Source organism: Mollisia scopiformis, assembly GCF_001500285.1.
Source record: "Mollisia scopiformis unplaced genomic scaffold LY89scaffold_5, whole genome shotgun sequence".
Taxonomy (NCBI): domain Eukaryota; kingdom Fungi; phylum Ascomycota; class Leotiomycetes; order Helotiales; family Mollisiaceae; genus Mollisia; species Mollisia scopiformis.
Genome location: NW_017263585.1, coordinates 1,460,690 through 1,486,668, shown reverse-complemented (window position 1 = coordinate 1,486,668; position 25,979 = coordinate 1,460,690). Strand labels below are relative to the sequence as shown.

At 48.6% G+C, this 25,979-nt stretch overlaps 10 protein-coding genes across 10 annotated transcripts; 4 read left to right on the top strand and 6 right to left on the bottom strand.

Moving 5' to 3' along the window:
- The first annotated feature begins 3,990 nt into the window (after positions 1 to 3,990).
- Positions 3,991 to 4,480, top strand: LY89DRAFT_681905 (uncharacterized protein). The gene has a single exon (XM_018214400.1). The coding sequence runs from the start codon at positions 4,054 to 4,056 to the stop codon at positions 4,384 to 4,386; it is 333 nt and encodes a 110-aa protein (XP_018075752.1). The 5' UTR covers positions 3,991 to 4,053; the 3' UTR covers positions 4,387 to 4,480.
- A 150-nt stretch (positions 4,481 to 4,630) lies between these two features.
- On the bottom strand, positions 4,631 to 5,927 carry LY89DRAFT_681904 (uncharacterized protein). The gene is made up of 2 exons (XM_018214399.1): positions 5,661 to 5,927; positions 4,631 to 5,573 (listed from the first exon to the last, which is right to left on the bottom strand). The coding sequence occupies exons 1-2, from the start codon at positions 5,794 to 5,796 to the stop codon at positions 4,846 to 4,848; spliced, it is 864 nt and encodes a 287-aa protein (XP_018075751.1). The 5' UTR covers positions 5,797 to 5,927; the 3' UTR covers positions 4,631 to 4,845.
- Positions 5,928 to 7,038: 1,111 nt separating this feature from the next.
- On the bottom strand, positions 7,039 to 7,872 carry LY89DRAFT_730179 (uncharacterized protein; the record flags this gene model as incomplete). The annotated part of the gene is made up of 1 exon (XM_018219449.1): positions 7,039 to 7,872. The coding sequence occupies one exon, from the start codon at positions 7,870 to 7,872 to the stop codon at positions 7,039 to 7,041; it is 834 nt and encodes a 277-aa protein (XP_018075750.1).
- Positions 7,873 to 8,087: 215 nt separating this feature from the next.
- Positions 8,088 to 8,950, bottom strand: LY89DRAFT_770755 (uncharacterized protein; the record flags this gene model as incomplete). Its single annotated transcript, XM_018221865.1, has 3 exons — positions 8,088 to 8,495; positions 8,547 to 8,701; positions 8,773 to 8,950. The coding sequence occupies 3 exons, from the start codon at positions 8,948 to 8,950 to the stop codon at positions 8,088 to 8,090; spliced, it is 741 nt and encodes a 246-aa protein (XP_018075749.1).
- A 3,024-nt stretch (positions 8,951 to 11,974) lies between these two features.
- Positions 11,975 to 12,922, bottom strand: LY89DRAFT_432742 (uncharacterized protein). The gene has a single exon (XM_018207487.1). It carries the CDS (start codon positions 12,734 to 12,736, stop codon positions 12,122 to 12,124), a length of 615 nt encoding a protein of 204 aa, XP_018075748.1. The 5' UTR covers positions 12,737 to 12,922; the 3' UTR covers positions 11,975 to 12,121.
- LY89DRAFT_432741 (uncharacterized protein) lies at positions 12,923 to 15,652 on the bottom strand. The gene is made up of 6 exons (XM_018207486.1): positions 15,505 to 15,652; positions 15,203 to 15,438; positions 14,845 to 15,147; positions 14,666 to 14,792; positions 13,966 to 14,618; positions 12,923 to 13,914 (listed from the first exon to the last, which is right to left on the bottom strand). Exons 1-6 carry the CDS (start codon positions 15,522 to 15,524, stop codon positions 13,109 to 13,111), a joined length of 2,145 nt encoding a protein of 714 aa, XP_018075747.1. The 5' UTR covers positions 15,525 to 15,652; the 3' UTR covers positions 12,923 to 13,108.
- A 644-nt stretch (positions 15,653 to 16,296) lies between these two features.
- On the top strand, positions 16,297 to 18,120 carry LY89DRAFT_432668 (uncharacterized protein). The gene is made up of 2 exons (XM_018207484.1): positions 16,297 to 17,346; positions 17,400 to 18,120. Exons 1-2 carry the CDS (start codon positions 16,396 to 16,398, stop codon positions 17,946 to 17,948), a joined length of 1,500 nt encoding a protein of 499 aa, XP_018075746.1. The 5' UTR covers positions 16,297 to 16,395; the 3' UTR covers positions 17,949 to 18,120.
- On the top strand, positions 18,121 to 19,392 carry LY89DRAFT_432694 (uncharacterized protein). Its single transcript, XM_018207485.1, has 4 exons — positions 18,121 to 18,382; positions 18,438 to 18,527; positions 18,589 to 18,890; positions 18,939 to 19,392. Exons 1-4 carry the CDS (start codon positions 18,293 to 18,295, stop codon positions 19,303 to 19,305), a joined length of 849 nt encoding a protein of 282 aa, XP_018075745.1. The 5' UTR covers positions 18,121 to 18,292; the 3' UTR covers positions 19,306 to 19,392.
- Positions 19,393 to 21,249: 1,857 nt separating this feature from the next.
- On the bottom strand, positions 21,250 to 22,412 carry LY89DRAFT_639377 (NAD(P)-binding protein; the record flags this gene model as incomplete). Its single annotated transcript, XM_018211618.1, has 2 exons — positions 21,534 to 22,412; positions 21,250 to 21,476 (listed from the first exon to the last, which is right to left on the bottom strand). Exons 1-2 carry the CDS (start codon positions 22,321 to 22,323, stop codon positions 21,250 to 21,252), a joined length of 1,017 nt encoding a protein of 338 aa, XP_018075744.1. The 5' UTR covers positions 22,324 to 22,412.
- Positions 22,413 to 23,529: 1,117 nt separating this feature from the next.
- On the top strand, positions 23,530 to 25,454 carry LY89DRAFT_681902 (dihydrolipoamide dehydrogenase). The gene has a single exon (XM_018214398.1). The coding sequence runs from the start codon at positions 23,803 to 23,805 to the stop codon at positions 25,285 to 25,287; it is 1,485 nt and encodes a 494-aa protein (XP_018075743.1). The 5' UTR covers positions 23,530 to 23,802; the 3' UTR covers positions 25,288 to 25,454.
- Positions 25,455 to 25,979: the final 525 nt, after the last annotated feature.

The window sequence follows — 25,979 nt, the reverse complement described above, 5'->3', positions numbered from 1 at the left end:
TCGAGCGGGGAAACTCACATCCAGTAAACCGTTTGTATATCCCCGATACTTTTTTTCCGTGCCCGTCCGTGAGGACTGATATTTTAAAAAAAAAAGAAAGAAGCTCGGCCGGGGTAATATAGCTATGAGCAGGGGACCATCCCAAGAGATATATGATATGCGTATATGCGTATGCGGCAACGGCAGATAATTAGGCGTGATGTGATGGCGGTATGGGTCCTCCGTAGTGGCGGCCAAGATGGAACACAGTCGCACGTGCAAAAAACAGCCACCACTTCCACCACCACCAGGTGATCCGCAAAAATATAAGTGCGAGGATATTATATGCTGCACCACCAGGGCTCCTTGAAACTGTGCTGGGCTGACTAACAAGAAAATGAAATAAAAATAAACAAGGGAAGCAAGCAAGCAATTAATTGTGAGAGCGGAGCGAGGATGCGGAGACGAGAGCAGTCAGAAAAGGGAAGAAAGAGTAGGTAAGAGGTAAGAAAGGCGTGCCGTGGGTGGAGATCGCGAGTGTTTAAGGGTCGCACGCAGGTTCGGGACGATCGAAGACCAGAGTGTGGGGACTAAGTCGTCCAGCCCAGGGAATCGTGCAGGGAAGTGCAAACGAGAGAACGAGGGGTCTTGGGTCGTTGGTTTGTCGTCTAGATGGGAGTTGTGTTGGGTCGTTGGGCGTAGGCGGCGTCTAGCTAGCTAGCTAGCAGCAGCAGCAGCAGCAGCAGCGCAAGCCTCTTCCTGAATAATGTTCGTAGTGTGTAGTCAGAAGCGGGCTGATCCCCATCAGATATGGTTCTGAAAGCCCCCAAGGATCCAAGATGCTCAAATCGTGGTGGAATCGTGGAGCCTAGTGAGGCTGGAAGTGCCGTGACGGATTCTCGCACACCAACGACCACGACGAGTCTGCTATCGCGACGAGCGGTATATGTGCGTGTGGCGTTCGTCGGGCTGGCTCTCTATCTGTCTCGCGAATCCCAGTGGTAACGTGCAGCAGCAGGTTATCCCCATCAGGCGGCCTCTGCGGTCTCCAGTGTGGCACTGAACACTGGAGTCGCCGGGAGTCGTTGAGCCTGGAATAGAAACCGTTGCAAAAGGAAAAAGACCTACGAACTTCGATGTCCTGGCTGTCCGAGTGGTTCATCGGTCGGGGGTCGCAGAAATGCGAGCCTCGGGGCAAAAAAGCAACGTACACAATTCGACTCACTGTCTGTCTCTCGGGCAAGACGTGCATCAGAAACTGGCAGCGCTGCACTGCGCCGCCCTGCAGGTCCAGTCGACTCTACTGCACGAGTTGCGAACATCGCATATCCTCAAGACCTATAAGAGGGCAGCGGACGCTAGGAGAATATTTGATTGGGTTGGGAGATCGGTGAGCGGACGCAGAGATGCAGGTATGTGAGGCAGAATCGCGTGCGAGGGCGATTTGATGGGTTGATGGGAGTTGATGGGGTGAGTGAGTGATTGGGGGGTTTGACTGCCATGAGTGGGCATTTGCGACGTTGAGAGAAGCCATGTCGATATGCAGCTAGGAGAGAATGACTTTCCAGTGGTGGAGGAGGAGTGAATGGTGAACAGTGAACTTGCTCAGGGAACGCGAAGACCGTAGACCGTAGACCGTAGACGCCCTGTCATCATTCGTCGGCTAAGAGCGGTGCGGTATCATAGTGAGTGGATGAGTGAGTGAGTGAGCGAGTGAGTGAGTGCTGGAATCAGGGTAGCCGCAAAGTGGGGTGAGAGAGAACATCCATCCACCAAACCACCAGAACCATCACCACCATTAGAACCATAACCACAACCACCATCTACCACCAGAATCATATCAGTATGAGAACATTCCTCCTCCTCCTCCTCCTCTACCCGCACCCATCCACCCATAGCAGCCATATCAACCAGAACCTCAACCCTGACTCTCTTTCTTTCTCTCTCTCTCTCTCTCTCACTGACTGACTGACTGACTGACTGACCTACCTCAACCACTAAGAGCCTCTCCCTCGAATCCCCACTGTTGGTTCAGGTCTACCCTGTCCAGTCCGTCCAGTCCAGCCTGTGCGCATCTTTCGCCATCTATCCACATCCACATCCCAATCCCCATCCCAGCGCGCTCAAGCCGACGCAGGCCACACCCACACCACCGCGCTTGTCTATTTTAATGCCCTCCCATCATCACGCATCGCCAACCCAACCCATCCTTCGCCTGCGCTTCTGAAGATCATGTGCATGTCATTGGACCTGTCGATCATCTGTCTGAAGACATCGCTCATGCCCGAGGTCCACCATCGTCCATCGTCAGCTTTCAGCGGTACCAAGGTACTCACTCCTCTACGTAAAGGACCTGATCTAGTGACTTGTGCGATTTGCTATCGTGATGCGAATTTGCGGTCAGTGAACGGGCCGCATCGTTCCCTTCTTCCCTCCGCTGGCTCCCTTTGACCCAGGCCAGGTTCAATCAAGCCAGGGTAGAATTGACTAAGTTCAGGAGGCCGTCGAGAGACCGCCAGGGTGATAGCTAAGGTTAACTCCACGAGACCATCAACTCGATCAATAACAGAACAGAACGGAGCAACTCGTCACGGCGGACGACCCCGTCTATCCATGATTCCAAGTCCCGCTAACATTCTCTCCCTCTATCTCTCTCTGAGGAAAAGAGGCACGTTTCACTCCTTATCCCAGCCGCCGCAGCCCAAAAAAAAAATTATCCAAACGATTGGATATAAAAATCCCACCACCCACCAATCAAATCTCAGAACCTCCTAGCTCGACGGAAACAATCCCCCCTTGACTTCTAGAAATGTTTCTCCCTACCGGTGGATGGCACCCTCTTTTTCTTCCAATGAGATGGTGAGAGGATGGTTATCTTTCAGAGGGAGAAAAAGGGCCAGTTTCCTATTCCGGCGTTGTTCTGTTCTGTTCTGTTTCTTGCTGAGTTGAGGGTGAGGGTGTTCGCCAAATCCTCACACACACACCACCCCGGCTAGAGTAGACATTCCTGCCCACCAGTCAGTGAGTGATTCGGTGATTCGAGACCACCACTTGGCAAAAAAATCAGGCTGACTGACTGACTGATTCCTGCGCATTCTCTCGATCTCCTCGCATCATGCTCTAACCATCATCACCACCATCATCATCATCATCATCCCCCTCTCTCTCCCTCTCTCTCTCTCTCAAAACACGTCAAAAATTCAGCCCAGCCCAGCCCAGCCCACTGACTCATCTTCCCCTTCCCTTCCCAACCCAAACCCCAAACCCTAAACCCTAAATAAAATCGCTCGCTCGCCCTCCCTTCCCAGCAAAGCTGAAGAAGCGCGCATTAGCGGGTCAATCTCACATTTTCATCGGAGCATTCATGCATGCGCTGGCGCGGCTATCCCATCTGTAATAGTCGCCACGCCACAGTGGCGAAGTACAGTACCATGCATTGCATTTGCAGGCACGCACTCACTCGCCACGATTGATATTCAGTCATTCATCATCGCAAGACCCGAGGTACAGTAGAAAAGAATTCATGCGTTGACGTGGCAGAGAGGCAAAAAAATCAAAGGTGATTTTTCGCTTTTCATGTTAAAGTGAATGAGGGTACAGTATGTAGAGAAAATAGCCGCGAAATCCGAAGGAGACGTCCAGAGCGCCAGACAGGGTTTTCTTTTCAGATTACAGGGATGTAAGACCCCTCATTGGCCTGTGCGATATGTGTGGCTTGCTTAGGAGCGTTGAGATAACGTGACGGCGGAGGGGGTGGTGTGAAGCAGGTGGGATTCGATGGAGCTTCTTTAGCACATGGTTCCGTATTCGATGTCGTACGAGGCAGGCCATCCACCATCCATCTGTCTTGGGAAGAATACAGATACAATACCAACAAAGCAACCCTTGCCCCCGTCCGTCGTCCGTCGTCCGCCCCTCCCTCCCAAGTTAAGGTAAGGTAAGGTAAGACAGAACTTCCATCCTTCTCCCTCGACGGTAAGCCCCCTCCCTCCTTCGCCGCCGTCAGCACTCAATCTGCAGGAACCACTTAGGTCAACCAACGCCGTCTCTGGGCCCTCATTTGCGCTCTCTCCCATGCGCATATATCTCCGGAGGAACCCAGGCTTACTCCTCCTCCTCCTCGCTCCGCTGCCAAGGCGTCCTCCGTTGGTGGCTGGTCGGTCGGTCGGACCCAAATTTGGGTTACACTATCAGAAGCCTATTAGAACGTCGAAGCTCGCTTCTGCATCCTCATTCGCGAAGGCCCCCCTTGATTCACCCTACCCTACCCGCAGAGAAGAACGAGACGAAACGAAACGAAACGTGCCGTGGGAAGGAACGGGGAGTGTGGAATCCGCCAGAGCCTTGACCTGGACTGGACTGGACTGTTCCGCGCCTGCCGCTACCTTGATGGAATATTGTGGATGATGGAGGATGACAAAACAGTGTGCATGATATCAAATAATGTGCAAGAGTGTAAAAGAGACAACTCGAAACGAAAGAGAGAAAATACCACCGAGTTCTCCAAGCCACTCGACCGCCGGACTCGTTTCATGAAGCGTGATACGGATGTGATGAAGACTGAGATTCGAGAACGGGGAAATTTGGCTGCATCACTGTCACAGGGACTTGCGGGGTGCATGACCTGAATCGGTCTAGGTGCAGGGAAGGGAAAATAAGAAGCCTCTTTTCTTGTCTGTCATTCATTTTTTTGTTTTCATTTCTCCGAGAACGCCATGAACCTAGAGTGATCGCTGCCAGACTGGTGGTGTCAAATTTTGGTGGACCTAGTGTAGTGTACAACGGGAGAGGCGGGAAATTCCCCATATCAAGGAAGATGTGAGACCTAATGTCGTCGTACTGTAGATTATTCGTTTGTGATCCATCCTAGCTTGTTGTTGTCGCCGTAGCAGCAGGAGTAGCCTCGACGGCGGGCTTACCAAATCTCTTTGCTCGCGCCTCTGCCTTGGCCTTCTCGACCGGATCATCGGTGATCTTTCCGAAAGATTCCTTCTTTGACGACGGCGCGCTACCCTTGGGTTTGGGATCTGATCTTCGATCGGGGGTCTGTCTCTTGGCTGCTCTTCCTCCACCACCATTACCACCATTCTTCTCTTCTCTGGCCCGCTTCTGTCTTCGTTCCGGAAGGGCAGAGTCCAGACCACTGATGACGGTATCCTTGCCATCCAGACCGAACTTCTTTGCTCTCTCCGCCAACTTCTTCGCTTCTTCGTTCTCGGGGATGTTGAATCGCTTGGCTCGAGCTGCCCGCTTCTCTGCCTCCTTCTGAGCATCACTCTTCTCCAAGCCAATGCTGAAATCTTGCTTGGGCGCCTCTTCCACAGGAGCGGGAGCCGGTTCGGTCGTCGTAGTACCTGCTGATGCGACAGCGCCGTCCGTAGCTGTTGGCGCATCTTCCCCTCCGCTAACCTTCAAATCTGTAGTTGTGCTGGGATCGACATCTACTTTCTGGTTCGGAACAGCGATGGGAGTATCAACGGGCCCTTGACCACCGGCCGCCACGGCAGCAGCAGCAGGTTCCGTGGTCGCGGTCGCGGGTGCAGTTGCCTTGTTGTCATCCTCGTCCCAGTCAATCTCGTCTTCGCCAGCGCCAGCTAAAAGGAAATGAATATCAGCATCATGCGCATATTGGAGGCGGAACGCGGCAGAGAAGTCGCATGAAATGAACCAAACAAACATACCTGCAGCGCCACCGGCCTTCTTATCATCTTCCTGCAATCTTGCGATGAGGTCGGCCTTGTTTCCAGAGACCACGAGGCCGCGCTCCTGGAGAATCTTCTTGAGGTCGGGGACCTTCATTTGCGAGTAGTCGGCCATTTTGAGAGGGCTCGACGGGGGAATGGTGGTCGCGGGATATGTATTAGCACGATTGAGGTAGATGGAGGAATGTCAGATGTGTTGTTGATGCGGTGGTGGGTGTCGAAAGTTGGTGATGGGAGGTTGAATTCTTGCGCTGGAACGCGTGCTCTAGCTTGGTGGACGTGATGTAAGGGACGCTAGCGTCGCTAGGCCCCTTACATCTGTGCACTCAATGTCCCACTTCAAGAATAATTGCAAAGTATTGTATATACACCTTGATGCAACCGAAATGTGCAGATATACCCTACTTCGAGGCAGCAAGTGATCAGCTTCTCTCGAGCCGTGGGGAAAGGCTAGGTAGCTTTGCCCCGAATCGTGCTGATTATTCAAGCTTGAAGTTAATCAAGAACTCGCGGAGAAGCCTCTACGTGTTTGTTCGTCTTCTGTTATTCTCTTCGTATCAAGCAGGCTTATGTGTATATCGATTCCCTTGTTTATCTTCTTTCAGGAACCCATGACAATCTATACCATACCAGATCTCTCAATCGAACGTTCAGCTGCATCTGTGTACCCCGGAAGCCATTTCCGTTTAATTCAGCGGTGGCTATTGCCATTAGTTTTATTGCCTTCCAATACAAAGCCATTAAAGCATTTGCAAATTACCTGCCTAGGTAGCATCTGCCATGATTGTTGCATGACTAATCTCCATTTTGTCTTCGCATTTTCTTTTCACAAAGACTCCTTATCCATCACCCTCTATCATAACTTTTACTTTGAAATATCTTCATCCATATAAATCTCAATTTCCGACAAAATATTCACGATTTCGTTCTCCAACCATACCTCTTGTCCCAATCCCCAACTCCAATATGCCTATATGCCTATTAGCGGATCCAAGAATCCGAACAGCAATTCAGCGCTTGAGAAATGCACGGAACCTCCAGAAGCCTCCAACACTTCTGCTACAGAACAAGGAGGAACGCCGTCAGTTCTTGCTTCTAGCTCAAGCCCAACAGCCCCGAGGCCAGTTTCCTCCAGTACACGTGCACCATACACCGGGTAGTCAGCAGAAGACAATAGAGGAGAAGTTACGATGCTGCGTGGAAGCGGTATTTCCTGTCAAAGTTTTCGATGATGCACCTATGTAGATGCGAGAGAGCGAGACTAGAGCTCAGGCGCGGGGGTTTGATGGACTACAGCTACAGAATTTTTATAAATTATATTAAGTTTCTAAATAAAGGCCGAAGACCTACGTCTAGTCTATGCATTCTTGCCAACTCTGAACTGGATTGTTGTGCTGGTAGTCGATGAAGACCTTGGTGCGGAGCTCGTTGAATTTGATGAAAATAAATAGGATGTGGATGTTGTTATCATCAGATTGCTGGAAGTGGAAGTTGATGTTCCGTTATAGATGACACCGGTAACACCGGACGACGTTGGAAGCATAGTTGGTGTGTTTCCGGTGGTACTCGGTGCCGCTGGAGATGATTCTGGTGAAGTCAGGATGGTAGTTGGAGCTGAAGGTGGAGTTGAACTTTGCGGAGTTGTTGGAGTAGGACTAGCTCCCGGTGATACACACTCCCATCCCGCTACAGGATCATTCACCAACTCATAAGTCAGATCCCCACACCCAAAACACAGATTCCCTCCAGCGCACCAATCCTGTTCCACTGGCAACCATCCATCTGGACATGCACAGCATGACCAATCGTACTGCCATCTTTGCAGATAGCATACACCGAGATAACAGTTCGGCCCCGTGTTGATTAAGCCTAGATCCAGAAATCCCAGGATTGAAGTGTCAGGGCAGATTGGGTCAGGTAAATCTCCACTGCAAGGCTGGCCCCATTCAGGATGATCAGGACAGCCATCGCAGCAACACTCTGCTGTGCCCAGTCTGATAGTCTCTGTGCAGCAAAGCTGCTCCGGGCCAAGAGTATTCATTCCAGGATTGAGGACGGGAGGTGATGCAGGGCAAACGGGTCCACCGACGAAGCTTGGGGGCGGTTGTGTCAACTGATCACAGGGTAGGCAAGGTGTTGGCATCCCTGTACCAATTAGACTCGGATCTTTGAAGAGAAGATCAGCGAGCATGGCGGGGAAGAGGACTTGCAATTAGTATCCATATTCAAAAGAAAAAAAGTCACAAAATACGCTCGGAAAGTTTTATTTGTTTGTTTGTCTTTTTGTATTTGACTTCGGTTTGCCAGGTAGACAAAGATGAGTTGCCTCTTCTCTCAAGACAACATGACTACCACCACGCCCATTACCAAAGTCCATACTCTCGTCCAAGCCGTAGTGTAGACCATTCAGTTAACAAAGAGACTGTCTGTAGCCTCTTGTACTGCAGCATTGGTAGTCGCTACAACATCTTCCTCCTCGATCTCAGGCAACTCTTCAGTCGCATCAATGGCCTTCAAGTCCTCCAGAAGCTTAGTGACATCGACACCCTTGCGCTCCAGCTTGGAAATAACCTTCCGACCCAAGTTTCTGAATTTCTCCTTCTGGATGCCGCTACTCTTCTTGAGAGCCTTGAGCATGTCACCCTTCTCCCTAGTAACATTTCGTTCATGCTTGAGCTCCCCCTCCAACTTCTTGATTCGCTTCTCGAGACCAGCAGTGGACGTGTTGCTGCTGCGTAAGGTCTGCAACTCGACTACCTTGTTACACTTACTTTGGTATTGCTCAGCCGATTGCTTTGCAATGATATTCATGGCCTGCAGTACGTCAGTAGAGATAATTGTGGGCGCAAATGCGCGGAACCTCACCTTTGCATGATCATAGATCTTCTTAGCAGCATTCTCATGACGAGTAGTCATACCGACAAGACCTCCCTCGGTGCTTGTATTGGCGAGGATCGATGTATTGATGACTTTGGGATCGGAGATCGAGGAGGAAGGTTCAATACCAGGAAAGTTCTCGACTGGGACTATCGCAAGTTAGCCAACGCGCAAAGGGGAAAATGAACTTCGGAGATTCATTCAGAGAACTTACAGAAGAAGTACCAGGTTTGACACTCAGCGTAGTAGAATTGAATATGAATATTCAAGTCAACTCGATCAGTCTGGATCTTTCTGAGACAAGTGCGATAATGCTTTGCGATAGTGTCAACAGTCACGCCATACTCGCTGGCTTTGTCGAATATCAACTCAATCTGATGCTCGTAAGCCATGATGGCAAGAGCGGGGGCGCGAAGGAATTATGAAGTTGTTGAATTGAAAAGGTGGGGGAAAGTTGATGGTGGTTGTGGGAGGTCAGAAGAGCGCGAAGAAAATATATGGTGGTTTGAGTATCAGGCTGGCTACAATTTGAAGTCGAACAGATTCCAGACTCCGAAAGTGAATCGGCTCCCTAGCAAAAAAGGAACACGATAAAAGCGTCCAATATTTCTATTGCCATTTAAACCGAAACCACCACATTCTTTGAATCGATCTGCTCCAGTACACACATACTTGCAAAGCCAAATTTCCTCTCACGATCAATATCTATCCCCCGATCTGCACAACGCCTATGATATATAAACCTCTCAAGACCACAAGTTCACCAAAGCATCTCGATTCCCTGCAGCGTCACCACCAAATTTTACAACTTATATTTATCATAAAATTACCACTAAGTGAAGGGCTAACATCCAGGTTCTTATTCTACGAACACAATAATCTACGTCATAAATAGCAGATACTTGAAGGTTATTGCGTGTGGTTTGGTAAACACTGAGAGAAAGGAGAGCAGAAGATAGGATAAGAGTAATGGGAATCTGTGTGATGTATATGAATTCAGCGTTCATTGTTTGGCTTAGAACCACGTTACGTAGGGGGCAGTTGAGAAGCGCGACTTGGAACACCAAGCACAATGATGCAATGAGACTTTATTGTGCCAAAACCAAAGTCGAACCTCTTCACCACTATTCAATGATCTCGAAAAGGGCTTCTCAAACAACTCACTTAATTCATTGTATTTTCTGATCTGATATGACTCGATAATTGCGAAGTGTCGAGCTCATTAAGCGAGAGGTGTCAAAAACATTTCCCACACACAACATTCAACAAAAAAACCCCCAATGATAATAACCTCCGCATCCAAAAAGCGAGTAGCAAAAGATAGTAAAATAGCAAAAGAACAAGTCTTGCCAGACCCAGCCAGCAGCACCTACAGTGTAGTATACTACCGACCCAGCCTCGAAGCAAAGTACCTTTAAACCAACCGAGCTACGCAGGCGTAAATGGAATCACCCATCCCGACTGTCCTAACCCTGCCAGCGAACAAATTTTGCTTAATCAAACCTATACGTTGCCATCAATAGAAACTACGAAATGTTCGATTTCAACTTCCGCCCAGCTAATGCCCCTTGCCCCATATGTAAAATTCTATATTCTATTTTTTTTCAAATATTCCGCATTGTCAATACAACTACGATACGAGTATTGAGTCTTTTTCAGAACACCATAGCCAGGATGAAACCCCAACAGAGGATGGGACTTAGGCTTTGTATCAGCATACATGGCTACAAAAGGTTTTGGATTAGTTTGGAAGTATTGAGATGCTCCTAGAGATTAGACATGAATGATAGCTCTACCATCATATTTAAAGTTTCAATCTTTATTGTGAGTCTTTGTTTGTTTCTATCCTTTCTATGGCATTGATTTGCTCACTAAGTGACTGAGGTTACCTCACAACATCCCGCCTTCACACTCTTTGTGAACTCTCCCATATCGGACACGTATACACAGAACCAATGGTACAGATATGAATGAATACCACTCATTATCACATGACATGACTCCGGCATGCTCAAGCCAAAATTCTAGGCCACACGTCAACTCCGCTTTTGCGAACCTTCCTCTCACAAAACTAAATCTCCAAAACACTCTATCATTCCATACTCTAATATGGCACCAACACAAGACAATCACACAACTAAGGCTACACCCACACCTAAAAATACTACTTCCAGGCCTGCAGGCATCGTCAAAAACAATCGACTCTTCACCCAAGCACAGTGTCCAAAGAGCTTGAGGCGCAACTTTCCAACGCACATCATAGGGCTATGACTTCAGTGGCGAGTTCTTCTCGACAGATTACAGGGGCGGTTCCCACCCGCGGGAAATGTCTGCACCAAGCAATCAAGCTCAGACAAAGCAAGAAGTTCGAGGAGTTTGATGATGGCATAAGCGTGTTTATTGGTGAGTGGATACCATCTGTACCTTCTTACAATGAAGCTAACGCGGGTCTAGAGGCAATCCTGGTATGTTTCAACGACGGCAGGTCCAAGGTCACCGTGGAGGATATGAAAGCTGGTCGCGCAATCAACAATGCATTCTGGGGGAAGAGTGACGACTGTTATACAAGAGAGCGGTCTCAAAAATAGCAGCAGATGGGCAGATGATAATGGGCTTGTCTGGGAGAGTTGGGCTGGGACCTGGTGATACCTAAGTTTGGTAACTGCGAGCGCTGCATTCGATCACCCTTTGTATCAAGACTGGGTAGCACAGGCCAATTTTCTCTTGCGACTGGATTGCAAACGTGACTGTGCTATTGTTTCTCGTTTCCGATTGCCTCAGTAACTTTTTACAGCACGCTCTGTGTTCATATCCCCTTGACCTAGCCATGAGGTCTTCTGTCACGTCTCCTACAAAACACCTAGAGATCGTGGCTATAAGTGCAAGCGCAAGTGGGTTCTACTGACATGTTATATGGCAGGCGGCCAGCATAAACCTTTGTGTGCTTTTATTACATAAATAGGAATACAGGCTCTTTCAGTCTCAAGATAATGAGCACCATGAAGCTTATTATCTAAATATCTAACTCAACCTCTCACAGTCTCGCTTAACAAGCGCACAGCATTCGCAAAGGGGAGCACTAGCACTCATCCCTATTGTGATACCAACCTATCTAAACTCTAATGCTTCAATCAGCACCAGTTCAAGAACAACACGATATGATACAATTTTTCTGTGCCTCATCACTAACGTCAAGACAATCAACAGCATCGATTCCGACAGATTGCAATTTCTATCAAGATGGCGCATCCACCCCTCAGGCCGAAAGCGAAAGCTCTATCTGCAAGGAAGAAGCGCAACTCCTACACAAGATCAAGGAAACATGATCTGTGATAGTCGAGCGAGATAAATATAACGTAGACCCCGGCTTGACCTTGAGGATTACTGGGCCATATTCACGATAGTATACAAGGGAATGCTGGCAACGTCTGGGAATGATTAAGTATAATTAAGAGGTAGAAAGAGGATTGTATCACGAAGAACCTTTTCCCCTTCCAGCTCCAAGTATATTCCCTGCTCCGAACCAGTAATTTGACACCTAGCCCACCTCTTGAACACCATCGCTAAACCATGTCCCTCACCGAGCCCCAACACCTTATCACTCCTTCAGAACACTGTGAACCGTACCACCTTCGTTTTGTCACCTTGATATCCCTATGCGCTCCCAGATCGCACACTACAATAACCATATCCAAACTTCTCCTTTTGAACACCCTGCTGCGCCATACCAGGTCTTTCGAACGTGACGTTCGGACACACATTCCAGATGTAGGTAACTTCACACGGCTGGGGAATGACCGTTTCCTTCTCATGCTGCCAGTCCATCTCATCCTCAGGATCGCTCTCTGTATCACTCTCACAAAATCCTGACGATGTATCTTCGGGTAGCCAGAGCTCGATTGTCTGAACGGCTTGGTTGAGTGTTTGAACGAGGTGTTTCTTGAGGTTGCGTTGTCGCATCTTCCAGTCGGATTGTGGCGACAGCTCGGTGTTTGCCTGTCGTCGTCGACCTGTTGGTTGATGTTGACATCCACGATCTTTGAATGGCGCTGATTTGGGCTTTGAGCTGGGTGAGGAAAACGCAGATCTTCGAGGTTGTTGGAAAGGGTTGTAATCTGGATGCATGCTAGGGGGGGCATTTGCTGTTGGTATTTGTGGGGATTCGCGGTCAACACCATTCCGACCCTGCTCTTCCTCTCTGCCCTCTCTCACCCGAAGCTTGGCGCATCGCCGTCGATTCTTTCCCATACTTGCACTTGCAAATGGTTGCCCTGGATATGAAACCTCATGTGTAGGATATATAGAGCTGGCGATGTAAAGGAGCGGGTCCAATAAAGTAGATGTAGCTTGTAGATGGTTTTGGAACTATCTAGTGTATGGAACAAAGTCGCGTCGGAACGATGGGTTTCGAAACTTCCATGCCTACTTTTTGCTTTTGGATCGAGGTTTTTCATTCGGAATGGGCTATTGTAAGTGCCCACCAGGTCCTGTAATGTAAGAATATCCATGATACAGATGAGGTTGCATAGAACTGTGTTTGGAAAATTTCTTTACGTCGCCGCTTGGTTCCATTCCCACTCTTTGAGCAGCTTCTGCACGCGATAGTCAGTCGCCCAACCTAGATCTGATTCGATCCCACGAAGCAAATCTAAGACGACACGACGTTCGCGGGTTTCACTCAGACACTGGCCTGCAACAAAGAGTGGTTGCACTTGATGAATTCTAACACTGCCTTCGGGCCTTGATAATGCGATGCCACATATCTCGTGAACGTGATGACGAACTTCTCTTTCGATGGCTCGGTAAGAGCTGAGCCTGTCAGAAAGTGTGGTTCGGCGTGCTGTTGACTCGTGAGGTTTGTTGATGAGTAAAATAGTCCTGGCCATGTGATACGATTGCATGGTCGATGCGCACATGGGTATGCTGTACCAGATCTCTGAAAATATGGCTCGAGCGGAATTGAAGGATACGCTTCCGTCGGTGACCGGTGGTAATCGTGCGCAAGGTTTGAAAGTATCTGGCAAGCCCTGCCGCCAAACTTCTAGTTCTTTTTCAAGCTCCTTCCACCTCTCGAGCAAGAGCATTTGATTGATTCCAATGATTCCAGTGGGACTTGATGGATCCTGCGGGAAGACATGGTCAACAGAGTCTCCCGAAGCCATATAATTGACTATCTTAGACATCAGCCAAATGAGGGCATTGGATATCATATCTTCTCTCATAACAGTTTGCTCTGGGAAGGTCGTCTCGCGGGTGTTGCTTGGTACCACAAATCCTTGCTGATCAATCTGGAGTCCAGCAGCTCGCCACAGATCCCAATCCTCAGTATTCAGTCTTGTTTGGCCTTCGTTGATGACTGAAGACGTGTCAGCAGGCTCTCGAAGATCCGAAGCTAGAGTCTACTTACGTGCAGCAAGGAAGTCTTGTCGTGCGAAGTTCCAGAAGGTTGCTCTCCGAGCTCTTGATGGTCTGATACGCTGGGAGATTGCACCCGGACTTGTGGGTGATTGGACAGGCATCATCCCTTCTTTTTCAGCCAAGTCGAATAATGACTTCGTGCCGCTGAGGTGACGAGCCCAGGCAGAGTTGGCGTTATCGAGAAATTCGTACACACACAGTATTGCGGCCGCTGCAAGAGTTTCGTCCGCATTGCTCGATGACGCAGGCCTTGAAAGTCGGCGCCTCTTATTAGCTGGTGTTCGTGGATCACTACGAGGGGATTGGCTCGTGCTCTGGGGGCTCAATGTTTCTTCAATCGCGGTCATTGGCGTCATGGGTGGCTCTTGGGTTCTCGAATTCGATAGTTCTTCCATAAGAAGGGAGATAGCTCGGTCGTAGTACTTCGCACCAACATAAGCCCAATCAATGGTCTCATGTCGTGGATGTAATTCCATGTCTGCCTGCCTGCCAGCTAGACCTCCAACAACAGCCTTCCGTCCGTTGACTCGGCCGAGTTGCTTCCCCGCGTACGCGCATGCTGAGTATCTAAGTAGTGGGTTTGACTTGGACTGGACAGGAACGTGATGTGCGAAGTAACATCCAAGGTCAAAGAGGTCCATCCTGGTCTCATCAGTACGGGTCATGTCAACACGCGAATTAGAAGTTACCATTGTCCAGCTGTCTCGCCAAAATGCCGCAACAAAAATGCAACCTCATGCTCACTGACTGGCGATGGTTGACCAGCACGATCCGGGGGAGCTATTAATGAAGGATCAATTGCTGGTGTGGAAGTTCCTATAGCTATTAGTCGATGCTATATGTTGGTCTGAATCATGCAGGCATATACCATGAGGAGTCTCAGGTCTCGTGGGGTTGAGGATAAAGTTAAGATTATTGGACGAGTGAGGTGATGCATGGGTATCTCCAGGCGATGGAACCGGAACCGACAATGGCCGTATATAATGAAAATTACTCGTTGCTGCCGTAGATAACGCTTCCAAACCAGGCGCTTGATCGAATGGCATAGCAAAGTAGCTTTCTGAAGGCCTTTCCTCCAGTTGTGGCACGATTATGGGTGTTGTTGCGGGTCGATATTCAGGCTCGGGAGTTGGTTCCATGTTGTACGGGTCCGTGATATTGAGAAACGTTACTGTGAATTGCTGGTCAGACGTGGGACATTATGCGACCTTTGGAAATGTTCGTACCTGTCTTGGGTACTTCCACCCACACATTGTCCTCATTGAATGTATTTCGGTATGCATAGAACCCTCCCAATCGAGCACTTCCCTCCTCCACCTCCCCATTCCCGTTCATCGACGCATTCTGCTGATGTCTGAACACTACACCATCGCTGGGTTGGCATTCTCGAGAGCCCTTCCGGCATTGACCGCAGATTGGTTTCGCTTCATCGCATTTGAGCTTTCGTGAACGGCAAGTCAGACTACAGGGTGCAGGCAGAAATCAGCAGTTGTTTTTGAGAATCTGGAAAGGGGAATTGGGAGCGTACCATCCCGTACGAGACCGCATTGCCTCTTTCTCATCTTCTCGGGTAGAGTGTTGGCATGATATGTTGGTCGGGAATAATTGTGGTTGTAGTGCGAGAGAGAGAAAAACTCTCAGGTCACGTAAAGACGTTGAACATTCATCACAGGTTCATTTTCCAGTTCGCACCCCCGCGTCTAGAACAGTCGCCGGCAAATGGCCAGCACTTCCCCGCGACCCACTCCGCTAGGCCTGGACAGGACACACCGCTGACTCAGCACCGTATGAGTAAGCGTAGATAGGTACCTACTGGTGCCTAGGGAGCTGGAGCTGCACTGCCTCCTTCTTTTCTCCCTGTAATATCCAAGCCCCAATATCTCCTGCCTGCAATGACTCACGGCAGACTCATACATGAAAGCCTTCATCATAACTATTTAAGTCTTCAACTCCTCGCAGTGTCGCCACATTTTCCTAGAAATCCTTCTATCGCTCAAGTGAGTTCGACGTTGGTTCATGCTGAGGCGGAAGAAATAGAGTCAACTCCACACCAGGAAACTCTACTTTCGGAGGCACACTGAATCAATTGTACTTCATCTGGTCTGCTTGCATAAAGCATCGGTTGCTGCCGACGTACCATCGACCGTGTCTCACAATGGCGGCGTGCCTTGGAAGTATGAGCGATGAGGTCGTTGACATGATTCTGGAAGAGGTAAACCATGATTGCTATCCCAGCGCGTTGTCACTAAAATCATAGGTCGATCAAATATCACCGAACTCCTTGCTCGATGTCTGCCTTGTCTCACATAGATTCTCTCGTCTGGCGAGTCCAATCATCTACAGATGCGTTCGTGCTCCTCCCAATAACATTCAGAACGACGAAACTCCATCAAAAGAAGCATCCTATTCCTTCAAAACTATGTTGTTGGCCCATACCCGTCATCTTACAGTGGACAGGCGATTGGATTGGATGTCTTTCAGCAAGTTGCTATCGAGAACAAGACGCCTCGAAAGTATCACATGGCTCTTCTGGGAAGCATCATTCCCAGCGGAGGTCAAGGAGGTCTTACTGAAACATTCTCCAGATGTCAAGCTTTCTGTTGAGTCACTCTCCATTGGACACAGAACAGACGATGAGGATGTACAGAACGCTGATCTAAATCTACTCAAGAGTCTGGTTGGCATTCCGAACGTCCATACCATGAAAGTCGAAATCAATTATGAGCATCCTGTCGCCATGAGGTGGCTCAAAGACGTGCTTCTCAGTAGCAGGAATCTTGAGACACTCCACCTCACTCTCCCGAGGAACCAGGATGGGCGGATCGACTGGGATTATGATGGTTTAGGCGTGTATGATCTTTGCATCGAAAAGGGTGAGCAACTGGAATCTCTGAAAGAGTTGGTGTATGAAGCTCGTCAACCACCTTGGAGCCCAAAGCAGCTCATTCCTACTTCATTCTTCAACTGGTCCAAGATCCATCATCTTCAGCTTCGAGGCCATGCCCTGCATTACTACGTCAAATATCTACACACGCAGGACGTATATTTTCAAACTCTCAGTATAGAGTTTATAGTATCACCAGGCTACAGACATGATGGGAACAAGTTCTTGGACAATTTTATAGTCAAGTTACGCGGCCTCGAGAAATTAGAACTAGCAACACCCCTCGATCAAATGCCGGTTGACAAAGTAGCTCTTCACGGCGACACTCTTACGAGTCTTTCAATCAGGTCCATACGCCGATCAGTTGATCCGTACTCGTTTTTGCTTATGATTCCCCCGTATGAATTGGATCACCTTAACAATCTCAAGGCCTCGTGCCCCCACATCTCCTCTCTTGCACTTGATCTTGGAATCGTGGATTTCATGGTGAGTTTTTCGACATGCGACCGCTATATAGAAGATTCTGATCCGTGTTCTAGCCCTATGACTTTCTCGTCTCTCTAGCCCAGTTCCCTCAGTTGACTACTTTGAGACTTTACCTCCTGTTCGCAGAAACTGGTACTTGCTATTATCCCAATCATGATTTGCTCTGGCCCAGAGTCAACAGGCGACTCCCAAATGTCCATACGGATCGTCTGACTGTGCAGCACATGTTTCTCTACATTTCCATGTACAAAGTTGGCCGTCGACTCGAACAGCTCGAAGTAATGATGGGTGATTTCCCGAGGAGCATGGCGCAAATAACGATGAGACCTACCGAACCCGAGCGCCCTAACATTCTGTTCAAGTGTCATAAAGACGATGATGGGAAAGTTGTAGTGGAAGATGATGTTACGGACGATGAGGATCCTGTATGGGATCGCTATTTCAAAGTCCAAACATTTGAGGCTACGCCAGGACAAGCATGGCAAGATAATCTGGAAGAGACAATTGCGAATGAAGAAGAGGCAGGTCGGGTTCTGAAAGCTGCTGAGGATCTTGACCCCTACCATGACGATGATGATACCAGTCTCTTTGGGGACTTCTAAGTTATCAATAGCATGACAAGGCGGCAACATGCAAGACTAGTCACGTGCCACGTAAATACCTGGACAGGGCCAGGGGCATTTGAAGCATGGCGTCATCCGGTCGATATAACCTCCTTTCTTTACCGGATATTTTGCGTCTCGACTGTTTACTGGGCGAAACCTGGCCACATGCAAGTTGATGTGGCGGTGGCTGATCTCGGTGAGCGGTTTGGGTACCGCTGCGGAAACCCGTCCACAACCTCGTCCATGCCTAATCACAACTTCTAAGCCTTATTTTTTCGGGTTGCTCATATTTCAGGAAGATTTCCATCTTTGCTCCGCAGATACAATCTTCGTAGTCAAATATGGAGAATGAGCAGTTTGTAACACTTTCGGCTGGCGGGATGCAGCCACCTTCCTCGCCGAACCCAGAGCCAATTTCGTTTGACAGTAGTGTAAGGCGCTTCCATAATGCAACATCATCACAGCCTTCTTCTTACACCTCTCTAGTCAGAACCCGATTCCAGCGAAGACTGCTCGTCGTTGCCAGCAACAGAGAGTCCAAACAGCGATGATTCCAGTCTCTTCGATGATCAGTCTGTAAGAACAAGTAATGTCTCAATCTCGGTTTATACATTCTACCCGCTAATGGGACATCCAGGCTGCCTCTGGTATTTTCCCCAACAAGGGTCAATCACGATATCATTCTGTCCGGGTGCTGTTACTCAGATGGGAGGAAGATTCTTTAGGGGTGCAATATGAGTTGGATGATCTTGCAAAGACACTCGATGGTTATGGCTTTGATACCGAGACATGGCTCATCCCAACCATCAAGTCGCATCGCGCACTCATGCACAAAGCTTTACAGGTAGTTGACGACTATGGAGAATCTGACACTCTGTTCATCGTATACTATGCTGGTCATGGGAGGATGAATACCTCCCGTCAAGCAGAATGGACTTGGTCAGTTCCTCTCACTCTTTTGGATCGCCTCCGCTGACATGATCATAGCTCTGTCGACAACAAGCCAATTTCACTTCAATGGCACGCCATTCAGACACTGTTCGAACAAGCAGACTCCGATGTACTCCTTCTTCTGGATTGTTGCGCGGCGGCTAGTGGCGTACTGACTGGTAGCGACAACACTAATGTCACAGAGACAATCGCCGCTTGTGGTTTCGAAACTTGGGCGCCACAACCGGGACGCCACTCGTTCACCAACACTCTCATTGCGGTGTTAGAGGAATGGCAAGAGCGTCCAGCATTTACTGCTGCCATGCTACATTGTGAGATTTTGAACAGACTACGTCACGAAAAGCCTGAACGATATCGGGCCACCAAGAAATTCGAGTACAGAAATCACCAGTCCATGTACTAAGCACGAGCAACCTGAAAGCAAGGAGCATCGAACTTGCCCCACGACGTCGTCCGAGTCCACGCCAACAAAACTTGCCAGCAGTCCCTCGCGGTCGAGGCACCGCATGGTCTATTGTCAGTGCGCTGTCCGATCGCTTGAAGACACAGCCCCCTACCAAATCTTCTCGAAGAGACCTATATAATGTTGATCATCTTGTCGACAGTCTCGAGGATGGTAACACACTCGTCCCTCACGTTCTGATTTCTTTGGCTCTCGAAGAAGAGCAACTCCTCGACGTTCAACAATGCCGCAAGTGGCTCCAAGACTTCCCTGCCCTCGCAAAATCTGTCACTGTCCAAGGTGTTTATAGGAGTAATTCGACATTGCTTATACTCTCTGTGCCTGTTGTTATCTGGGACATGCTTCCGAATCATCCTGCTTGCACATTTCTTGGTTATGCGCACTCTCGGAACCTATTGATCTCTCACGAAGATTGTCTCGCAGATGTGAGTAAAAAAGCAGATTCCCGTGGCTCCGCTTGCATAAGTGAGGCCCCACTTGGCTAGAGGATTTCACGTGGAGAAATCAAATCCTTGAATTATCTGATCTTTATTCTTCTGTTGTCATCCGTGATCACATTATGGAAAGTAAGTCTACAACATTCTTCAGTCACCCTACAGCCACTGAAAATCAATATAGCTTGCTCTGTTCCCTGCACCAACAAATCTTGCCTACCCTACTTCGACAGGCAAGATCTTGTCGTCATCGACGCACCGAAGAGTCTACAGTGCAGCTGAAGTACCACTTTATTACATTGATGGTGCTAATCCCTACGCCCAATTTGAGAGCGAGGCAGACCCCACGTATTGTGAAGATAAGCCGAATAGGCAATCTCACGCTCAAGCTGCCCTATTATCAGCGATTTTGGAGCGATTGGACGGACGGGAAGCTTATCAGATCTTACTGGGTGATCTGTCAGTCCTTCCGAACCATGTCGAGGCGCCGAAGGGGAACATTGGCAATGGAGCAAATGGCATGGGAGTGAGGATTCCAGAGAAGTTTCAACAATCATCAAATAATAACGCGAGACTTGAGTCGACCGGCACGGAGCTTCTTGATGAGGAGACCTCCAAGGCCACTTTCAAACATATAGACCAATCGGGAATACTATTATGGATAAATTTGATCCTCAGTTTGATAAGTTTATTCCTTGCATTCTTATCTTTCCGTCTTCTCTATCATAGTCCACGTTATATGAGCGAAGTATTGCGACATCCAGCTCAGCGCTCCCAATGGGTGTGGTTTGGTTTTGACCCTAAAACCAAACCAACTATACTAGTACGGTTCCGGAAAACTATGAGACCAAACCGTACAGGTTCTAGACGGTTCCAAACGATTTGAACTGCCAAGACAAATAAAAACTATTAATAGTGTATTTTCAACCTCAGGCTTCAAGTTTCTGAGATTCTCAGGCTCTAAGACACTCCAATTTCCCCTAATCTCCACTATCCTCAGGCTACCCCAATAGTAGACGGGCAGACGGTCTTGACAGTTTCAGGGAGGCCGGAACCGTCACGGACCAATAGGCTGACGATTCTTAAAAACTGTAACCCAAACCAGTCTAGACGGGTGGTTCTTGTCGGGCACGCTAAAACAGACCACCCGTTGGGAGCGCTGATCCAGCTCCTGTCACATTTTATAGATGGCTGCGCAAGACGGATTATGGGGTAGGGAACGCTGGCAGGCTTCGGCGCAAATATCGATATTATCAGAAGTATTGTCTCGATATTAAATCCTGTAAATAAATAAAAAGTATTATATCATCTATATTTGAGCTCTTACGCTAATTCCGGTAAACGCGAAGGCTGAAATATTACTAGCGAACTAATAAACATCAACATCAACATCAATCTATTGCTACAGAAACAAAGCACGATGATCACAGTATCTTGGACCCCCAACTTCCTAAGCGACACTTTTCCTAACCAGAATTAAATCTTTTGATGTCAAGCCTACCCATAGCACATTTTTTAACCAAAGAGCTTCTTGTGTCATCTCATCTCTGCTGGCTTCGGAGCCTTGGTCTGGTTTGAGAAGTGTAAAGTAACCACGCTCGCCGGGATGGGCTTCATTAGTAGCTAGGCGAGCAACGTCAATCGCAGCTGCGGCAGCTATGCGTGCCGTTGGGTCCGCTATTGTGCCAAACAGTTACCATCAAATAGAATCTTTTTAGAGAATGACTAACTTACTCATCTTGAGCAACGGTAAGAGCGGTCTCAACACAAATTTTCTCAGGAAGACTAATTTGTAGGGCGTATTGACCAGCATAGCTCTCGAATGGGCCAAATTACCAGGATTCATGACTATCGCAGTAATATTTCTCAACTCGGTATTCTGCTGTAAGCGACGGTTGAGTGCATGTGTGAACAAGACAAGTGCGAGCTTGGAGTTGGCGTATCGATACATGCCATGACCAAGAGCATCGTTTGATGCATCTGCGCCAGGGTTAACCAGTTGGTCAAGCTGGGCTGGGTCACTCGAGATGGCGGGCGGTACCTTATCTAGGGCATTCTTGCCAGGCTCGTGGCTATCACCCGTGAAAAGGACGATTCGACCACCGTGGGACTGGAAGCTCGAGATCAACTGGAGTACCAGCGCGACGTGGGACAAGTAGTTCACCTGCATCGTTTTCTCGTAGCCATCGTCAGTGAACTGGACCGGATCTACTAGATTCCAATAAAAGACAGTGCACACGATGGCAGAGAGCCGAGGGAGGGTTCCTGCGGCTATTTCTGCAACGATACTGCGCGCAAAGTCGTGTACGGCGGTGAGGCGAGAGAGGTCGAGCTCCCGAATGGACGTATGAGCTTTTGGGTGCTTCGCGATAGTGCTGCGTAAATATTTGGTGTTGGCATCGCGGTCGCTGGCGTCTCGGACTGTGAGCACAAGGGTCGAGTCGGGCAAACGTTGGAGGAGATGGGCGATTGTTGGGATAGCCAGCGAGCCGTTGGCTCCTGTGATGATGATGGTGTTTGCCATAGCAAGCAATACAGGGAGTGGCAATATCAGACTTTCGTACGAGCTCAGAGAGACAAGAGATGAAAGCTAGGGAAGTATGAGCATGAAATAAAGGATTTAGAGGTAGAAAAGACAAGGCAAGTATTCCGCTCTATGAGAGGCTGGGTGCTGTTTCATGCGTCTCCCGACGTGGTGGTTCGGCTAATCTATTTTCTATGTTGGATACAGTAAAGCATGCGTGAAGCCAACCAGATACTTCACCCGCTTGTTGGATTGTTCTGCTTGGGCGGGATGTTGGTTCATGTCTGGGGATTGGCAGTACATTATAATGGTCGAGGTTTTACGGCATGATATACGACGGAGTGACTATCTTAAGATCTAGCTTCTTAATTGTCATGCAAACGAGCTCTTATACCTACCTGGGTACTCGACCTCGACGAAGTTAGGTAGTTGTCACGTGGTCGAGGAGTTCGAAGTTGTCGTCAGCACTCACCTGAATGATTCTGAAGCACATCGATTCCGAGATACATAAATTCTGATAGTGCCCCAATAGTCCTTACCACTTCCTTGCTTTACATATCAGGATCTCAGATCGCACCAAGGGCGTGATTTCGAATTCAGGGGCTAGCATCTGCTAAGCGAGACTCTTTAAGACACAAGGTGTTGATTGAGAAATAGGCACGTTCTTCGGGCCCCAAAAGTTCCATCTAATTTGATGAGCTTGCCCAAAGCTAATGTTCTCGACCCTTCAATGGATTAACCACCATAGGTGGAAGCGACAACAAGCAGAAGGTGGATTTACCTATCTTGACGATCTCAAAGGTTGCAAATATTGCACAGCACATTTACTTCTAGTGGTTAAACAACCCTAGCTGATCAATTTGTAGTTTCAAGGCGCGGCTCTGGAAGCCTGTTTAGGATCGGCCGACAATCACCTTGGGGTCATTCACGTGACCTTGAGCAACCCAGAAATTAACCAAAGTCTTCCCCAGCACTGTTCCAGCTTTGTTGTTCAAGCCTCGTTGGTTCGATTACATAACAACTATTGCTTGGTTGTTACGATCTGCAGTTTTGAGGACTAAGCTACTGGCTTCTCGTTCCCGCCACTAGTGAGCGGATTATTCATCCATATGCATTCAATGTGATTGTGGGGAAAGGGCCGACATCTCAAGAGTGGGTCGAAATCCTTGATCAAGAAGGTTTTAATTGGGTCTTATATGCTGTTCTCGGGATGATACATAGTTTAGTCTATGGCGCGGGGGTGGTTAGATGTGGGAGTTTATATATCCCAGGTAGGAAGTATGATGTGGAATCAACGCTGCATACTGCAATGAGCTTATTTTCCTGAAGATCATTATTGGAATTTATCCGCATGCTTGAGTATAAAACAACACGTTGACTATCTCATAGGATACTTCGTCTCATCTACCTTGCCCCTTTTTAAACGCCTTCTCATCATCTAGTTGCGCAACAATACTGGGTATAAACAACGCCAGAAATATGCCTTCTTATTCAAGCATTAATCTCCACCCATCCACCCATCCCATCTCATCCTTGAAAACTCACACTTTCGACGTGATATGCATTGGCTCTGGATGGGCAGGTCGCGTCACAGCCGCTCGAGTTGTCAAAACTGGCCTCACTGCGCTCATCATTGAGCAAGAGCTAGTAGGCGGCGATTGTCCTTTCTGGGCCTGTGTACCCAGCAAAGCCATTCTCCGTCCCAATGAAGCTCTTGAAGCAGCCCGTGCAGTAACTGGCGTGGGAGAGAAAGTGGCTGAGGGAGGCGTGGTGGTGGAAAGTGTCTGGAAAAGGAGAGATGACTTTACCGGCATGTTCGATGATACAAAGCTTTTGGTACCGATGGTAGAGAACAGTGGAGTTACTTTGGTGAGAGGAAAGGGAAAGCTTGTGGGTGTTAAGAAGGTTAGTGTAGTGGCTTTGGATGGAAGTGAGGTGGAATTGGAGGCGAGAGTTGCTGTTGCTATTTGCACGGGGAGCGAGCCCGCTATTCCTGATCCTTTGAAAGCTGTCAATCCATGGACACCGAGGGAAGCAACCTCGAGCAGCACGGTCCCCGAACATCTGGTTATCGTAGGCGCTGGTGCTGTTGGGACGGAGATGGCTACGGCGTATAGTAGCTTTGGGTCCAAAGTCACCCTGATCTCATCCACCAAGGAGATCCTCCCCAAGATTGACGAAGAGGGAGCAAAGCTTGTGCGCGAGAGTTTAACATCCAAAGGAGTCAATGTTATTTTGGCAACAAAAGTTACAGATGCTGCTCGCGAAGCAGACAACAGCGTCAAGGTTACTCTTTCGAACGGTTCCACTTTCTCTGCCAATGAGATTCTTGTTGCAGCAGGACGACGAGCTCAAACCGCCAACATAGGCCTCGAGTCATTCGGTCTCAAAGGAGACGGCTCATTCCTTCCCGTCGAAGAATCTCTACGTGTTACTTCTGTCCCAGGAAAATGGCTGTATGCTGGTGGCGACGTGAACGGCCGAGCACCACTGACGCATTCAAGCAAATACCATGGCCGCATCATATCCAACGCCATCAGTGCAGATTTCAACAATTCCCCAACCAGCACTACGGAATGGAGCCGCGTGACAGCCACAGCAGATCGGCTTGCCACTCCAGCCGTCATATTTACTGATCCTGCTGTTGCATCTGTTGGACTCACCCGGAAAGCAGCCCAAAAGGCGGGGATCAAGTTCAAGGAAATCAATGCCCCAGTTGCGACACTTGGAGCCATGTTGCATGCGGAGGGTTATGCAGCAGGATGGGCTCAGTGGATTGTTGATCAGCAGTCGAACAAGTTACTTGGGGCTACTTTCGTGGGTAAAGAGGTGGCGGATTTGTTGCATGCTTCGACAGTGGCGGTGGTAGGAGGCATGACGCTCGAGCAGCTCTCGCATGCAATTCCGTCATTTCCCACGACGAGCGAGGTTTATTTGGATCTCTTGGATGCTGCTGGGTTGTAGAAGGAACAATCTCGAAGTTTGGTAATAGGTAATTCAGTATGGGAATGTTTTCATGCCATTTTCCATTTCCGTCTTTGGACCTGAGCTGTTGCTGCTTTAGCCTTAGCTACGGGTGAGCAAGCTTAAACCGAGGGTGAGAATTCCTGAGTACCGCCCGAGCACACGCTAAGTAAGCCTGCACATGCATTAAATAGCTGTTTTAGTGTCCGCAAAGGCCCATATTGGCTCCTATGAGGCCCCGATTACACTTTCCTCGTCTTGTCTCGAGGGGCGGGTCCTATTTTAGCTCCGATAAGGATTCCTCTGGAACCATTTTTGGATCTCATTAGGGTCATCAAAACATACAACGGTTACTTGAATTCGTACGGAGAACTCAATTAGGGTAACCAAGTATATTATCAACTGTGCAGAACAAAGAACGAGGGCTTCCGGCTACATATAGAGCCTATAACGTGAAACGTGCTTGAAACAACGCCAGACAGCCCAAGGCTGTTAGGCACACTTCAACAGACTACATTTGCTTATGTGCACGTGATAATCGTCAAGTGAAGCGGCTCAGCCTCATTGTTCCACGAAGTCTCTTTAACGTCTAGGAGGACGCAGCCTAGAGCTTACAGGGCAGAAGAAATAAGTTGAAAGTATCATCTAGAGTAGATAGTGTAAGTTGCGAGAAGGAATGAGAAAGAGATATA

Excerpts from the sequence above, each read along its gene's own strand:
- LY89DRAFT_681905 (XM_018214400.1), top strand. The coding sequence starts at position 4,054 with ATGCGCATATATCTCCGGAGGAACCCAGGCTTACTCCTCCTCCTCCTC.
- LY89DRAFT_681904 (XM_018214399.1), bottom strand. The coding sequence starts at position 5,796 with ATGGCCGACTACTCGCAAATGAAGGTCCCCGACCTCAAGAAGATTCTC. Across the intron at positions 5,574-5,660 it reads GAAGGCCGGTGGCGCTGCAG|CTGGCGCTGGCGAAGACGAG; the intron begins GTATGTTTGTTT and ends ATTTCCTTTTAG.
- LY89DRAFT_432742 (XM_018207487.1), bottom strand. The coding sequence starts at position 12,736 with ATGGTGTTGACCGCGAATCCCCACAAATACCAACAGCAAATGCCCCCC.
- LY89DRAFT_432741 (XM_018207486.1), bottom strand. The coding sequence starts at position 15,524 with ATGCGGTCTCGTACGGGATG. Across the intron at positions 15,439-15,504 it reads ATGCGGTCTCGTACGGGATG|TCTGACTTGCCGTTCACGAA; the intron begins GTACGCTCCCAA and ends TGCACCCTGTAG. Across the intron at positions 15,148-15,202 it reads GGTGGAAGTACCCAAGACAG|TAACGTTTCTCAATATCACG; the intron begins GTACGAACATTT and ends AGCAATTCACAG.
- LY89DRAFT_432668 (XM_018207484.1), top strand. The coding sequence starts at position 16,396 with ATGTTGTTGGCCCATACCCGTCATCTTACAGTGGACAGGCGATTGGAT. Across the intron at positions 17,347-17,399 it reads TTGGAATCGTGGATTTCATG|CCCTATGACTTTCTCGTCTC; the intron begins GTGAGTTTTTCG and ends TCCGTGTTCTAG.
- LY89DRAFT_432694 (XM_018207485.1), top strand. The coding sequence starts at position 18,293 with ATGGAGAATGAGCAGTTTGTAACACTTTCGGCTGGCGGGATGCAGCCA. Across the intron at positions 18,383-18,437 it reads CAATTTCGTTTGACAGTAGT|TCAGAACCCGATTCCAGCGA; the intron begins GTAAGGCGCTTC and ends ACACCTCTCTAG. Across the intron at positions 18,528-18,588 it reads GTCTCTTCGATGATCAGTCT|GCTGCCTCTGGTATTTTCCC; the intron begins GTAAGAACAAGT and ends TGGGACATCCAG.
- LY89DRAFT_681902 (XM_018214398.1), top strand. The coding sequence starts at position 23,803 with ATGCCTTCTTATTCAAGCATTAATCTCCACCCATCCACCCATCCCATC.